This window comes from Physeter macrocephalus, chromosome 16, assembly GCF_002837175.3.
Source record: "Physeter macrocephalus isolate SW-GA chromosome 16, ASM283717v5, whole genome shotgun sequence".
In the NCBI taxonomy this organism is placed as follows: Eukaryota; Metazoa; Chordata; class Mammalia; order Artiodactyla; family Physeteridae; genus Physeter; species Physeter macrocephalus.
The window spans coordinates 87578698-87593691 of record NC_041229.1 but is presented as its reverse complement, the minus strand read 5'-3'; the positions used below and the strand labels follow the sequence as shown (position 1 = coordinate 87593691).

General features: G+C 45.8%; 1 protein-coding gene and 1 long non-coding RNA gene across 3 annotated transcripts in view; one reads left to right on the top strand and one right to left on the bottom strand.

Moving 5' to 3' along the window:
* Positions 1 to 6606: 6606 nt before the first annotated feature.
* Positions 6607 to 9049, bottom strand: FJX1 (four-jointed box kinase 1). The gene has a single exon (XM_007121964.2). The coding sequence runs from the start codon at positions 8871 to 8873 to the stop codon at positions 7560 to 7562; it is 1314 nt and encodes a 437-aa protein (XP_007122026.2). The 5' UTR covers positions 8874 to 9049; the 3' UTR covers positions 6607 to 7559.
* A 334-nt stretch (positions 9050 to 9383) lies between these two features.
* LOC129392888 (uncharacterized) overlaps positions 9384 to 14994 on the top strand; it is a 19321-nt gene continuing 13710 nt past the window's right edge. Inside the window, exons 1-3 of one of the 2 annotated variants that reach the window (XR_008619628.1) lie at positions 9384 to 9659; positions 10309 to 10414; positions 10524 to 10853. This is a non-coding gene — a long non-coding RNA (uncharacterized lncRNA). Of the gene's footprint in view, positions 9660 to 10308; positions 10415 to 10523; positions 10854 to 14994 lie in introns of those variants that run through there. The other variant, XR_008619629.1, reaches the window with a different exon arrangement.

Genomic DNA, 14994 nt, shown 5'->3' with positions numbered 1-14994 from the left:
CGTACAGATGGCCAAGAAGCACACGAAAAGCTGCTCAACATCACTAATTATTAGAGAAATGCAAACCAAAACTGCAACGAGGTATCACCTCACACCAGTTAGAATGGGCAGAAAATCTACAAACAAGAAATGGTGGAGAAGGTGTGGAGTAAAGGGAACCCTCCTGCACTGCTGGTGGGAATGTAAAGGGATACAGCCACTATGGAGAACTGTATGGAGGTTCCTTAAAAAACTAAAATTAGAATTACCATATGATCCAGCAATCCCACTACTGGGCATATACCCAGAGAAAACCATAATTCAAAAAGACACATGCACCCCAATGTTCATTGCAGCACTATTTACAACAGCCAGGTCATGGAAGCAACCTAAATGCCCATCGACAGACGAATGGATAAAGAAGATGTGGTACATATATACAATGGAATATTACTCAGCCATAAAAAGGAACAAAATTGGGTCATTTGTTGAGACGTGGATGGATCTAGAGACTGTCATACAGAGTGAAGTAAGTCATAAGGAGAAAAACAAATATCGTATATTAACGTATATATGTGGAACCTAGAAAAATGGTACAGATTAACTGGTTTGCGGGGCAGAAATTGAGGCACAGATGTAGAGAACAAACGTATGGACACCAAGCAAGGAAAGCAGCAGGGTGGTGGTGGTGGTGGTGTGATGAATTGAGCAATTTGGATTGACATGTATACACTGATGTGTATAAAATTGACACCTAATAAGAACCTGTTGTATAAAAATATAAAATTAAATTTATAAAAAGGAAGTAATTTCCCCATGACATGAATTTCTATAGCATATGATATGAATTTCTAGCTTCCCATGAACACAATCACAGGATGACTAATATTTAAATGCATGTCATATTGCAGAAAGAAGATCGCATCCCTGTTGCAAAAAAGCTTAAACCACCATCATGGGACTCCCTCAACCTTCCAAGACAAACTATAGAGATCAAGCCTCCCTGCACTCTTGTCAGCAGGACATCTTCAGAAATACTATGAGAATCCCTCTTTTTGCAGTTTCCTTTTCTTCGAGACTTCCCTAAAATTCAAAGATAAACACAAGGGCAACTTGTAAGACTTCTTTGACTTCCCCACCTTCATACCAGTTTACAAAGTCTGCTGTGTGGCCCCATAGCACTTTCCTCTTTTATACCATTAATCACATTTTGTTTCTGCTAGATTATTTTCCATCTTCCCCACTAAACTGTAAGCTCCCTGAAGGCAGGTACCTTACCTATCTTGCTCGCCTTTGACTCCACATGACCTAGCATATGACCTGAAACTTTTTAAGGAGGCACCCAAAAAGTTACTGAGTCTTCAGGTAGAGAAAAGAGCCTGGAAGTTAGGGATGAAATTCATTTGCAGGGTTGCTGTACATAAAAACATGGCATTTTTCTAGAGTTGAAAGGGATTCTAGAGAACATCTACTCTTCCCATTGTTTTTCCAGATGAGGAAAATGAGGAGTTCATCAATTGGTATGAAAATCCAGGGCTATTAAATGGTGGAAATCAGACCCAAACCCAGTTTTACCAGTTCCCAAATGATACTGCTTACATTCTATCATGTTGCCTCCAGGACGAGGATCACGGTTGTGTATGTGAAAGAAGACAGACAAAAAAGGACAAATATTGTATGATTCCATTTATATGAAATATTGAGACTAGGCAAGTTCATAGAGATAGAAAGTAGATTAGAAGTTACCAGAGGCTGGGGCAAGGGAGGAATAGGGATATATGGCTTAATGATGACAGAGCTTGTTTGGACTGATGAAAAAATTTTGGAAATAGATAGTGGTATGATTGCATCACATTCATATCACTGAACTGTACACTTAACAATGGTTAAAATGGCACATTTTGTGATGTGTATATTTTATCACAACTAAAAAAATATATATATCATGGCTATGTTCATTCCCTACTCTCCTTGCTTCCTCAGGCCATTTGTAAGATGGGGACAAAGACTTTAACAAGCATTTTAAAAATTACTAAGGGGAAGGTGTAAACAGGCAGAGACAAATGCATGATGTAGGACCATCAAACCAAAAGTGACACTTCTCTATTATTAACCCACAATTTCTCAGCAAAGTAAAATCTGTGGGCTGATACTGGAAAAAGGCCAGTTCCATAAGCTATTTAATTTTTTCTGGATAGGGTGTAATATAACTGTTAAAGCCATAAAAGATACCATATGGCATCAAAGAAAGGGAAAAAAAGAGCTCTTTTTTTGTTGTTGTTATTCAATGAACAATCAGTTCTCTATTCTCCTAAGAAAAATTAAGGTACCATTAAGGGAAAAAATTCAGAAGTGTCAAGAAGACATATCCAGAGTGGAAAGAAAGTTGAATAGATAAATAAAATGAGGATTCCTTTAGCTATATTTGATGGAGTCCTGCAGGGAAAAAAAATCCAGCTAGGCAGCATTGAGACATAGTTTATTAATGCAGTTTCTCCCACAGCAGGACACAGAAAGAGAAACTGGTAAAACAGTCACATTAAAAAATTATGACTCCTACATCTGATCTTTATGAATACACAGAAAAGAAACTGTCCCCTTGAGTCGTCCTTGGGCCATGTTGAGGCAGAGATGCAAAGAATTTTTTTCTTCCTTCCAAAGCCACGCAACAACACTATTTGCTCCCACATGGCAGGAACAGACCGAAAGTTATGTCCCACCCACATTTAGGGGATCTCGAAGGTGTTTATAAAAAGACCCTAGGTGAGATTTTGAGCAGTTCTTCCAATTACGTTTTGAAACATACATCAGTCTTTTGTTTTTAAAGAGTGTAGAAAATTGAAATCTGCTTGTATTCCCTTTGGGGAGAAAATTATAGTAGGTGGTGAACTGGTTATAAATGGAATTTCCCTAGAATCTTGGAGCTGGAAAGGAGCTTAGCAATCACCTAATCCAGTATGTTGCCTAGTGTAGACTATGCCGCACTGATGAGTTATTAAATCAGTTTAGAGGGTCACGACTAGCATTGGGAAGTAGAGGAAGAGGAGGAATAGAATAAAATTGAATTGAATATAAAAGTGTGCTGTACAGACTGTTTTGTGGAACTTGTTTCAGTTGAGTAGAGTGTGCGTGTGTGTGCGTGTGTGTGTGTGTGTGCATGGGCACACGCGCGCGCATGCTGTGTCACAATGTAAAGTGTGTGTCTTACTGTGAGTTCTGGTGACAAAAATAGTAAACTTACCAGTCTAATCAAACACCCCCTGTTCCAGGTAAGACACCTGGAGCCAGAGAGGGAAATGACTTTCCCAAGTCACATGACTCAGAAGTAGACTGAATCTCTTGACTCGCAATATCCTTTCCACTTGAGTCTAATGATCAAAGTATGCTTGGAGGTGGGTGTCAACTCTTGCCCTGTGATTTCCATCCACCTCGGCAGCTGACATTCTGTTTCTCTCTGGAGCAATTCCTGTGCTTCTGGGTCAACCGGAGTCCCCACTCTCTCTCTAATACTCCTGCCAACTTTACACGACAGGGATCAGTGGCTCTGTGGGAGGGGGCACACGTGTGGAGGGACAAATAATCAGTGCCCAGGCTTGGCTGATCCATGGCAGCTGGGTAGCTCAGAAGGTGCACAATTCCACAGCCTACTGCTCCCTGGAGCTGATGAGCCATGTGAGAAATAGAATCACAGCCTCCCTGTGAAAAAGAGGGGGCTGCATGTGACAACTCACACAGAGGGCAATCTCAGAAAGGAGACAACCAGCTGACAACTGTGGGCTTTAGGTAATTCCTGCCAGACTCATGCACTCTGGCTGGTTTTCCTGAGCCAAAATAGAAGCATGTAGAAGGTGTTCTATGATTGCAGGGATACAGCAGGATTATGAAAGAGGAGCCTGCCTGGGACTCAAAAGGCCTCTGGTTTTGACTGAAGAGAAGATGATCTATCACACGAATAAACAAACACTCCGTATTGCATTTACCCTGTGCCAGGGACTGTTCTGAGAATGTTACAAATAGTTACTCATTTAATCCACATAACCAACCTCTAGGTCTTAAGAGGACTCTCCTAGCTGCAGTGGTAGGCGGAAGGTGGAGAAGTGTTGAGAGGTGTTAAAATAATTTGTTTTTCTCCCTGATTCGAAGACAGGAGGGCAAGTACTCTTAATAGAGTTTAGAACTATGTCATTGACAAAGTCAATTAATCAACAGTCAAATCCAGGGAATAAAAGTCAACTGCCTACTTTCTCTTGGCAGAAAGAAATTGGAGGAGGATTGTTCTTCTTGCAAAGATTCATCACTTTTTGATGCTTTCCAGAAGTGATGATGGATTTGCAATGATCCATCTACTTAAAAAAAAAATCACCCTCGTATATTTGTAGTATAGCTGCCTGTGGTACAGGGGGTCTGCTTGGGTCCGGAAACCACCCACTCGAGCCCACATAGAGATCAAGCCTCTGCCCCTGGCCATATGATCCAGTGCTTTGCATAGGATCATATGCTAGAATAGGGTTCTCAAGCACTTAAAAATTAGTTTATTACTAATTTCAAAAACTGGACCTCATCTTGGACATTTTTAGATTTGGCTTTGATATCGAAAATTAGAAATTTACTGAAGTGTAAGAAAGGCAAGAGTTGTGTTTTTTTTAAGAGCAATAGGAAGTGAGTTTTTTTAAAGTACCTATGTGTGTCCTTATGTTTTATATGTTAACATTTAAATCCCACAGTACTCTGATTGAATCTCCATTTCATAGATGAGGGTACTAAGTTAAATGACTTGCTGAAAGTAAAGAGGTGAGGGACAGAATTCAGAATATAGTCTGCCTGCAGAACCTCTTACTCTTTTACATCATGCTGCAGCCTGAAAGTTCTTTTTCTTTTTCTTCATCTGAAAAATGATTTGGTCCTAGCAGCATTCACTGACCATGGCAAAACATTAATTGATCTTTCCATGTCACAGACTACCGATTATCCACAAGGAATAGCAACAGTTAAAACCTCTTCTCTGTAATTAAGTCTTGGTTCCCTTAACAACTCCACCATGCAATTAAACTTATTTCTCGAACAGGCAGATATGGTTCACTAAAGAATCTGAGAAGAGCCATTTAAATTATGCTTTGTTTCTTGCTCTGGGTTAACCATGGTCAAGTCTGGGCTTGAAACTGAAGTTTAGGAGGAATGTGGAGAATGCAGCTGGCCCAGAATTTACCAGTGCAGAAGTTATATGGGAGTCAGGGTATATTTCCTGTGCATCTGTGAAACTTCTAACTTAGCTCTGCCCATGGTTTTCCTCCATGAACATGTCGGGTGAGCATGCAGATTGCTGAATATTTATCCTTTTCTTGGAGCAGCCTCTGCTGATTTGGGCAGGAAATCTCATATAGTTATCAATCATCAGAAATGGAAAATGTTTCTTTTTGAAAGATGTAACTATCAGAGGTTTCACATTAACAATGTCTTGAAAAAGATGTATTTGCCATTATCACTACCCTGTATCACGAAAATATTTGGCTTACACTACAAACTTTATGGACTCTTTTTTGAGCTGGCTTAGCAGAGGCACTGAAACATAAGGATGGCATTAAATCGTTAAATTACACGCTGTGTTGTAATGCACAGTGAGAAGGGAAACCCACAGAGATTTAATACCATCACAAGTCTATAAAACCCTAGGTTTACAAATGCAAGTCAAATAAAAATCTATTAAAGTAGCCAAAAGTTGCTTTGAGTTAAAGGTCATTAAATAAAAAGAAGATAACAGGCAAGATCATTTGGACCCACATATCAAATAAAATGCCAAGATAAAACACCAATGGGTCATTAAAAAAAAAAAAAAGACACAAACTGACTGCCTCTCCTCTCCCCTATGGGTCAAAAAGAAGCTTAAGAAAATACAAAGACATTTCCTGTTTGAAGTCACCAAGAAGTAAGGGTCCAAATGCCATACACAAAGTACTACACACATTCCTGGTTTCACAATGGCTGCTCTGAGGGAACGATGCAATTAGTACTTGGGGGGGTGGGGAACAGTACAATCTCTTTAAGAGAGCTGGATGAGTCCAGATGTTGGAGATTATGATCTCCTGGATGCAATGGAATCTATGCTGGGAGATTAAAGAGAATTAATTTATGACTTTCTCTACCTGTATGCAGTATGTGCTCAGCTTATTATCTGTACACATCGTGATGCATGGTACTTACAATGCTGAAAATCAGGTGCAAGACGTGACCACAGCAGTTAAGTTTAGGGGGGGGCGGCATTTGTCATATTTTAGTCTATACATCTGGTTCGGTCATATTTGCCAAATGATTAATATAGGACTAAATTAGTGAAATTCTTTTCTATCACAGTTTTATTTGCCAGGAAATAGAATACTTTCCGTCCATGTCTCTCTCCACCATCCCGCATGTTCTATGCTGAACTCTGAAATTTCCAGCACTAGGGTTCATTTGAGTGAGCAGGACAGGGAATCTGCTCTTGTCTTTGTTCAATTCTGTAAGTTCCATGGTCACAGCTGGGATATACATGCGTCCTTTGTTTTAAAAGCACATCCACAAGGGAGAAACCTTAGAGCTTATTCTAAAACCAGGCAGGGCATCAGATACCTCAAACAGTTAAAACCACAGGAATTAAATTCTAAATTTTAAACTCCCTTTTATTGAAATATAAGTTTGTTTAGTATATTTACACCACACTTTATGCACATATATACACATAGAAGGCAAATTTTGTCAAATAAAAAAAGTTTTTCTTAATAAAAAATTAAAATAAAAACAATGTAAAGTGCATGAAACTTTTTTTTTTTCCTTCTGATGAACATCATCATTGACAAAATTATGAACGGTTGGGAAGGGGGAGGAAGAAGAAATTCATTATTTGAATCAATGCATACAGCCGGTTCTGCATTTGTAGCCTTCAGGCTGAAATGACAAGCTGTAAGGAACAAGTCAGACAAATTGCCAGCGTCTGCAGGACTCCCTCCATTCTGCAGGTCCTGCTCCCTTTGTCCTATCGGGAGCGGTTCCCCAGCTCTTAACAGTGATCTCACCATCACGGAGCCGGAACAAAGAGAGAACACAGGAAGGGGGCTCCACCAGCCAATGTCATAGCCCTGCTCCGGGGCCACCAGCGCTGCGTTTGTTAGGAAACTGCAGAATTAGCTCAATGGCTCAAATTGAAGTTTTCCTTTTTCGGAAGGGGAAAGAGGGGGCCAAGAAATAGGGTGTATCTCCCACAGAGACGGCCACCCGGGGGCCAAATTCCGGCAGCAGCCAGTTTCTTTGGATGCAAACTCCGTGCTGGCACAGGGAAGAATCCTTTTATAGGCTGGGTGGAGGAAATGTTACACTTCTCGCCTCGGTGAGTTCGTCCTCCCAGAACTTTGAAAGGACACAGCTTGGGACTGAGAGAAAGGGGCAGGTGGGTAAAGCTGAAGTTTTTAGCCGCCTTCGCGCTCGGGTCTCCAGCCGGCCAACGCCCAGCCGGTCCCAGGCGGTGGCTGAGGCGACGGCCCTTCCCCCATCATCCATTCCCCAGCCAGGGGTCTCTCTCTCTCTCTCTCCTCCTCCTCCTCCGGGGGATGTTAAGTCCCCGGTCGGCGGCCGTACTTAGCCTTACAGTGCAAAATGTGCTTGGCGAGGAAGTCGAGGCGGCGCTGCAGCAGCTGAGCGTGGGGGTCGGCGAGGGCGGCCAGCTCCGGGAAGCGAGGCTCGTGGTGCTGGTAGAGGCGCAGCAGCCGGGCGGCCGCGTCCTGGCCGCGGTGCAGCTCCAGGACGCGCCGCGCAGTCCGCTCGCGGAACACGCACACTGACTGCAGCAGCGGCTCGTTATACTTGTCCCACATGCCCGCCACCCGGTAGCCGTGCACCAAGCCCGCTTCGTTGTCCAGAAAGACCAGCGCCCCGCCGGGGCCGCGGTGCAGGTTGCTCGTGGCGCGCTGCATGACCCGCGGGTCCCACTGCAGGCTGAAGAGGTTGCTGACAAGCCGGTCAAAGTTGGCCGTCAGATAGTCGAAGAGGATCAAGTCGGTCCATTGCACCAGGTCTATCAGTTCCGCCCGGCTGCGGTTGGCCAGCTCGCCCCCCGTGGCGCGCAGGGGCCGCAGATGGCCGTCCTCAGAGCGCCAGGGCGCGGGCACCACCACGTCCGTGAGGTTGGGCAGCCAGCGAGTCAGGCTCACCACGCTGCCCTCGGTCCAGTGAGCGGCACGAAGCTCCTCCTGCACCTGAGCCCACTGCGCGCCCCGAGCCTCCACCCGGGCCAGTGCCAGCGGCGGCACGTGGTGCTGGAGGCCCAGCAAGCGCGCCAGGTAGTAGGATAGGGCCTCGCCCTGTATCTGCTCGGGGTTGATCCCGTAGCGCACGCAGGCGCGGGTGCCGTCGGCGAAGCGGGCCAGCCGGTTGGAGCTGCGCCCGCAGCCCCCGCGCTCCAGGGCCACCACCCGGGCGCCGCGCGCCGCCTCCAGCCAAGACGCCGCCTGGGCCTCCGAGAAGCCCCGGGGCACCTGCTCCTCCAGGCCGCGGCTCCAGAAGACGCCCCCGTGCACCGCGGCGCGTTCCTCAGGCCAGGGCCGTCCGGTTGGCACGTGTCGCCTGCGCTCACCCGGGGGCTGCCCAGGCGGGCCATCTGCGCCCGCCGCCAAGGTGAGCAGCGCTCGGAAAGTTTTCAGGGAGCCGCCGCGGGCGTCCCGCGCCAGGGGCGGGGGCAGAGGGAAGCGAGGCGCGGGCTCCCGGCCGCCGCTCCGGGCCGGGCGCCGTGGGAGTCGGTCTTCCGGCGGCCGGGAGGCGGGCAGCTCGGTCCGCGGCGGCAGGAGCCCGCCCCACAGCGCCAGCAGCGAGCCCAGCGCCAGCAGCCAGAGACCCGCGGTGGCGGAGGCGCCCCGCATCCTCCTGCCCATGCTCCCCCGGCCGCGCCGGTGCCGCCGCCGCTTCAAGCCGAGCCCAGGAGCCCGGGTCCCGGCGGCGACGCGGGCTCGGCAGCTCGTTGGGGCTCCGGGCGCCTCAGCTCCATCGCTGCCGCGGGGCGCTGCGGGGCTCTGCCCGGCACTGAGAACTCGCCTCGCTGCCGCTTCCCAGCTGCTTTTGTATTTCGCTGTGAGACCCTCCGGCAGGCGCGATTCACAGGCGCCCGGACCACGTGGGAGCGATGGAGGATTCCCCCTCCCCCTCCTCCGCCGCCGCTCCCCGCCCCCTTCCCCTCCTCTTCCCTTTAAAGCGGCGATGGCTCCTTCCAAGCGGGAGAAGCGGTCCCACACTCAGTCGGGGGCTTAGGGGCCGGGAGCAGGAAGCCAGGCAGGCGGCGCCCGCGCGGGGGCGTTGGAGCGGGCGGCACAGAGCTGGAGTCGCGCTGGGTGGGTGAGACGCGCCGCTGGCTCTCGCGGGGGTTGGAGTGGTCGTGGAGTCCCTTTGCCTGGGCGGCTCCTGGCCTCCAGCAAAGTTCAGACTAACCCCCAGCCCGCTCCCGGCGCCGCCCGGGGTGGATTGGGGCAGGTCCCTTTGCCTTCTCCATTTCCGAAGGTGGGTGTGATTCACCCTGCCTTATGTAAAACCCTGGGGAGCTCTCCGAGCCACTGAGGAGGTGACTCCAGCCGGGTTAGAAGAACCATCTGTAGCAAACAACTTTGAACCGACACCTTTCTCGAGCACGCTCACCACTCTGGTCACTGTGGGCTGTGCGCTTTGAGGTTGGTTGCTCCGCCTTTCCCGAGGGACTCACCGGGAATTCAGCCTCACTGTGCAGGAACCCCTAGGCAGGTTCCATTTAACAAACTGTCCTCGGTTCTGGTCACAGAGCATTAAAATCCACAGATGAGGTCCCGTGTTCACGGAGCTCACATTCTAGGGAGATGTTCAGGTTACCAGGAGAGCCTTACAACCCAGGATCCGACTTAGTGCGGAGGAGGGGGCCTTAGAGACCGTTTCTCTACGAAATGATACTATTTTGCCCCTGAGGAAACTGAGGCACAGAGATGGGATGGGGCTTGCTCAAGATCCCAGAAGTAGCAAGTGGAGAAACTAAAATTCAAACTGGGATTTCTGGGCAGCATGCTACTTGATTTTCCCTCTATCAAGAAAGTTCACTATTTTAATCAAGTTGCCAGCATTCTCGTTTTTTAAAAACTCACTGTCACTTTATGCCCCAAATGTGATTTTCAGTTCAACGAATGAAAAACAAAAAACCAAAAAAGAACAAACCCATATTGCATTTGACTTACTGGTTTAATGGTTTAAGGGAAGAAGTGGTTAGGGGGAGGGGCGGAGGAGCAAAAAAAAAAAAAATAATAAAAAATAATAAAAAAGAAAAAGTAAACAGCAAACCACATTGTCTTTCAGCCACTTTTGGGTCCAATCCACCATAAAGGCTCTTGGGTAAGAATCGGCTCTCCCTCTTACCTCTCTGCGTGAGACCCTGTCCCAGATCTGAACCAAGATTTCCCAGGTGAGACTCAAGACAAGGGGTGGGGGGTGGAATACACCTCTGAAATCAGGAGTTTGAAATTTGTTTCCTTTCATGTGTTTCTTTTGTCTTTACGCCCCGCCCCCATCAGATGCAACTGGGGGTTTTCAACTGCCTCAGCTCATTACCTGGCACTGATTATATTTTTTTCTTCAAAGAATGAACATTTTAAGAAACCCTAAGGTTTGTGACTAAGCAGAGGCATCCAGAGACCACATCTGGGGACTTCCAGAGCTGACCCAGTGTACCCTCAAGTGTATCCATATTGGCTGAAGTGTGGGGTCTTTGTTGAATCTCTTCTGCACCCCGTGGTGGCTGCCTCATGCCTTTGTATAGATCTTACCTGATGATGAAATTACTATTACTATACTACCTTAATTCATTAAAAGGTACCGTCTTCCTGCTCTGTGCAAGCTCCTTACCCCCATCTTTCCCTAGAAGGCAGGGACTATATCTTAACAACTTTCTATTTGTCTTACCACCTAATATAGGATATCGCACTAAACAGGTGCTCAATAAATTGAATTTAATTTTTTGCCTTTTGGTTTAACTTCTGAGAATTTTTTTTTTTTTTTTTTGAATGCATTGCTTTCAGCTTGGGTAAACTGTAAGCAAGATCTCCACCTTGTGGGCATTAAGTAGAATATCATCTAACTAGAAAGAAGTATACATTTTCAGCAGGTCGGTTAATTGTTTAAGTTAAAGTCTGAGACTATTACTTGGCTACCATGGCCCATGCCATGTCCTGGGGGATATGGGGAAATCCAGAGTAGTTGGTGTCTCTGTCTTTGTAGCTGTTAAAAAAACTATAAGTAACTATAAGTTATAGTTCACTGTAAACTTTGTGAGGAGTCCATCTTGTCTGTTGTTTTATGGCTGCCTGGCACAATGCCTGGTACTTAGTGGGTGTTCAGTAACAATTTGCTCAATAAATCATTGGAATGTTAATAAGATAAAGCTCTGCAAGTAGCATGTATCAAGGTATTTTTAAAAAAACTGCTTACCACTAAAAGATACAAAAAAAGAGCTTTCATACATAAAAGGAAAAAAAATTGGTGACGGATCCACATAATGTAAGAGAAGGAAGCACATGATTTTCAATCTGGGAGGGATGACTTCAACTCAGATACCCCAAATCCCAGAATCTTCCAATCACATTACCAGCACTGACGAAGAAACTAAAGCCTTAAAGCAGTCAGCTAGGATCTTACACCTCGGAAGATGGACTGACTCTATCGTAGCTCTTAGCCTATAGTCACAGGACTGAATGCACTGGGTACCAGAACAGGATGCACTAATAGAAACTTGAACAAATGCATTGAAATGCAGAATTACAGAAAACCGCAGAAATAAAAGAGAAACAAAATACAAACCCAAGGTAGAATGCAGTTTAAATGCATTATATAAGAGATTTTTTTAGGCAGTGTTTAAAAACATTCCTCTGTTTACCCATAAGATGAAGACACTCCCATTCTTCTTTGCTTCCTGGCCTGAGGACACCCCCGACCTACTGCCATCCCCCTGGGGCTCCTTGGGAGGGCACAGGGGGCAGTTCTTCACAACGGGTGACCTCAGGCCGGCCCCTCTGGCAGTTGCTTGGGGATGAGGGGAGGTGCTGTTCATCTTTCCCTACGTAGGAACCTATTTTCACCTGGAGAACTTTCTTCACAGTCCTCAGAACTTCTCCCTGAGCCTCAGCTTCCAATGGCTCCACACTCATCCACAGTCCTGTTTGAAGGATGATCTGCTTCTTAGAACAGTGCCTCCTGGGGAAGAGAGAGGAGGTGGAGTTGAGGAGTTGAGGGCTGGGTGCAGGACAGCAGGCTGGGAGTTGGGAGATTTTCTAAGTCTGGTATTTCCTCTTGCTGGCTGTTTTCCTTTCTGGCTAGTTATTTCCCTTCTGTGAGTTCCAGTTTCCACATCTGAGAAACAAGCATAATAAATCCTACCTCCCTCACAGGATCGTTGTGAAGTTCCTGTGAGACGTTGATAATAACCACAACAACATTAGTAGCAAACGCTTATTGAGTGCTTATTATGGGCTTGGCACAGGACTGAGCCCTGCACATGTGTTCTCCTTTCACCCTCCCGACCAGTAGTCTTGTCCCCACTGTACAGATGGGAAAACCGAAGCTTAGCTAGTAACTGGCTTGAAGTCGCACAGCAAGTAAATGGCCGGGCTAAGACTCCAGAATGATGGAGGCCAAACTCTTTGCAAATTGTAAACTACTAGGAAGATGTCAGATGTAAAAATTATTGAATTAAATCAAAGTAGATTCAACTCAGATTAAATTTTGCTTTGAAATGTTCTCCGTGGTTGCTATCGAGTGAAATGGTTGAGTGTGAACCCTCAAGCCAGATTGTCCAGATTTAAAACTTACCAAGTGTGTGACTTTGAGTAAGTTACTTGACCTCTCTGTGCCTCAGTGTCCTCATCTATAAAACACAGTAATAATAGTGTTGTTGGTATTATTGATACTAATTACAATAATATAATATCTGATGATTAACAGTAATTAATTAATAGTGAAAAACCTTACAGCTTATTGTGTTGATTAAATTAGTTCCTGTATTTAAAACTCTTGAAAGACTATCCAAGAGTCCACTATTTTTATAGTTTTTTTAAAAAATTGAAGTATAGTTAATTTACAATGTGTTAGTTTCAAGTGCATAGCAAAGGGATTCAGTTATACATGTATATATCTTCTTTTTCAGATTATTTTCCACTATAGCTTATTACAAGATACTGAATAGAGTTCCCTGTGCTATACAGTAGGTCCTGGTTGTTTATCTATTTTATACATAGTAGCGTGTATCTGTTAATCCCAAACTCCTAGTTTTTATCATTCCCTCTCCTTCCTGTTTCTCTGCTTTGTTGCCCAGATGGGGGTCTCCTTCTTTTCCTGTTGCTGTCCTCCACCAAGCCTCACTTGGGTCTTGAGAGACATGATACAGGTGGCGACCCTGACCAGTGCACCCTCTTTATGCCCCAGATGAGCATCTTCCCTGAAAATTTTGCTCCCTTCCTTCCCAGCTGGACCGTAGCAGCGTTCCCAGTGCAGCTCCTGTTGAAATCCCAGAGCCTCCAGCTAGCCTTGGGCAGCTGCTTTCCTCTCACTACTCTGCCTCATTCAATCCTAACCTTTCCTGGGTCTTCTGAGTTACAAGCCCCTCCCAAAGATAGAGGCCCCCAAATTCACCCTCTAGATGCTTCTACAAAAGGGAAGAGTGGGAAAGACCATGTCAGGGAGAGGAGTACAATATTCCTTCAAACTGGGTATGACTCCTGCTTTAGCTGTTACTAGCTGTGTGACTTCAGGTAGCTTTCGAGTCTCTCTGGGCCGCAGTTTCATTATTTGTGTTTCCTTCTTCTCTACTCTGTCTCTGCTTAGGGTACATTATTTTTCTGCTTGGGGATCTTTTTCCTTTTCTTGGCATGTCTCTAGTTGACCATGATCTGGATCTCCCAAGAATTGCGTAACTCTCTCATCTTTACACACCTGGCTGTCAGGGGCAGGTAATATATACACCTGGCTCTAGGTAAATCTTGCTGGATAGCTAGAAGGAGGTCTGGAAACATACAGTCTTTGCAACCAACCTGTCTGCCTGAATGAGTCCCGGTTTTAAGAACACACTGTGTTTCTGGAAAGAAAGTCTCACCCTTAATTTATGGTGAGACTAATAGTTATGTGATTCTCTTTATTCCATGTAGCTCTCTTTTTGACCTGCTTTTGGAAAAGGTTCCTGTAGCCACTGGTGTTGGAGACCAGAATCTAAAGGTTGGAACACTGGTGAATTAATTTAGTAAATTTTAGAGCAGTTGCTGACACAATCTCTCAGTCATATATCATCATACCCTAGTTACAGGGTATGATGGTAAAAATTCTGGACTGGGCATTTGGGGACATGAATTTCTTTCTCTATTATAACTTAGTTCAACTGACATTTATCGTTCACGTGCCAAAGGCCAAAGAATTGGGCGAAAGTGATGGCGTCAGATTTTCTCTTGTCCTTCACACCTGCATCAGGAAACATTGGTTGTCTTTTCTTCACCCTTCCCTTTCCCTTCCTTCTTCTTGGCAGATCTCCATCCTTCTCCCTGTGCCTGGTGCTGGAGGGGATGCTGAATCCTCATTGGGCTAAATCAGTCACAGTGCCTTCAACTCCCTTGCCAGTGTTGGGTTTAGGCATAGGCATATGACACCATTCTGGCTGGTGACACCTGAAGGGAAGTCCACAGGGAGGTTTCTGGAAAAGATGTCTGTGCTGTTACAAAAAGACACAGAAAAATATGGCACTTTTCTCCATGGCTCAGGTCTAGATTTGAGGCCTGGAATTGGGGCCAACATCATATAACTGCAAGGAGAGCTAAATGGACACATTGAGGGTGGCAGAACCGAAAGACGGAAGGAACCTGGGTCCTTGGTGATGTCACCAAGCTCCTGAATTAATCCGCTCCGGAGCCACCCTGCCTCTGGAGTTCCCTGGTGGTTTAACGCACTCTGAGTTTTTGTTTGTTTGGTTTTTTTTTGTTTTTTTTTTTTGCGGTACGCGGGCCTCTC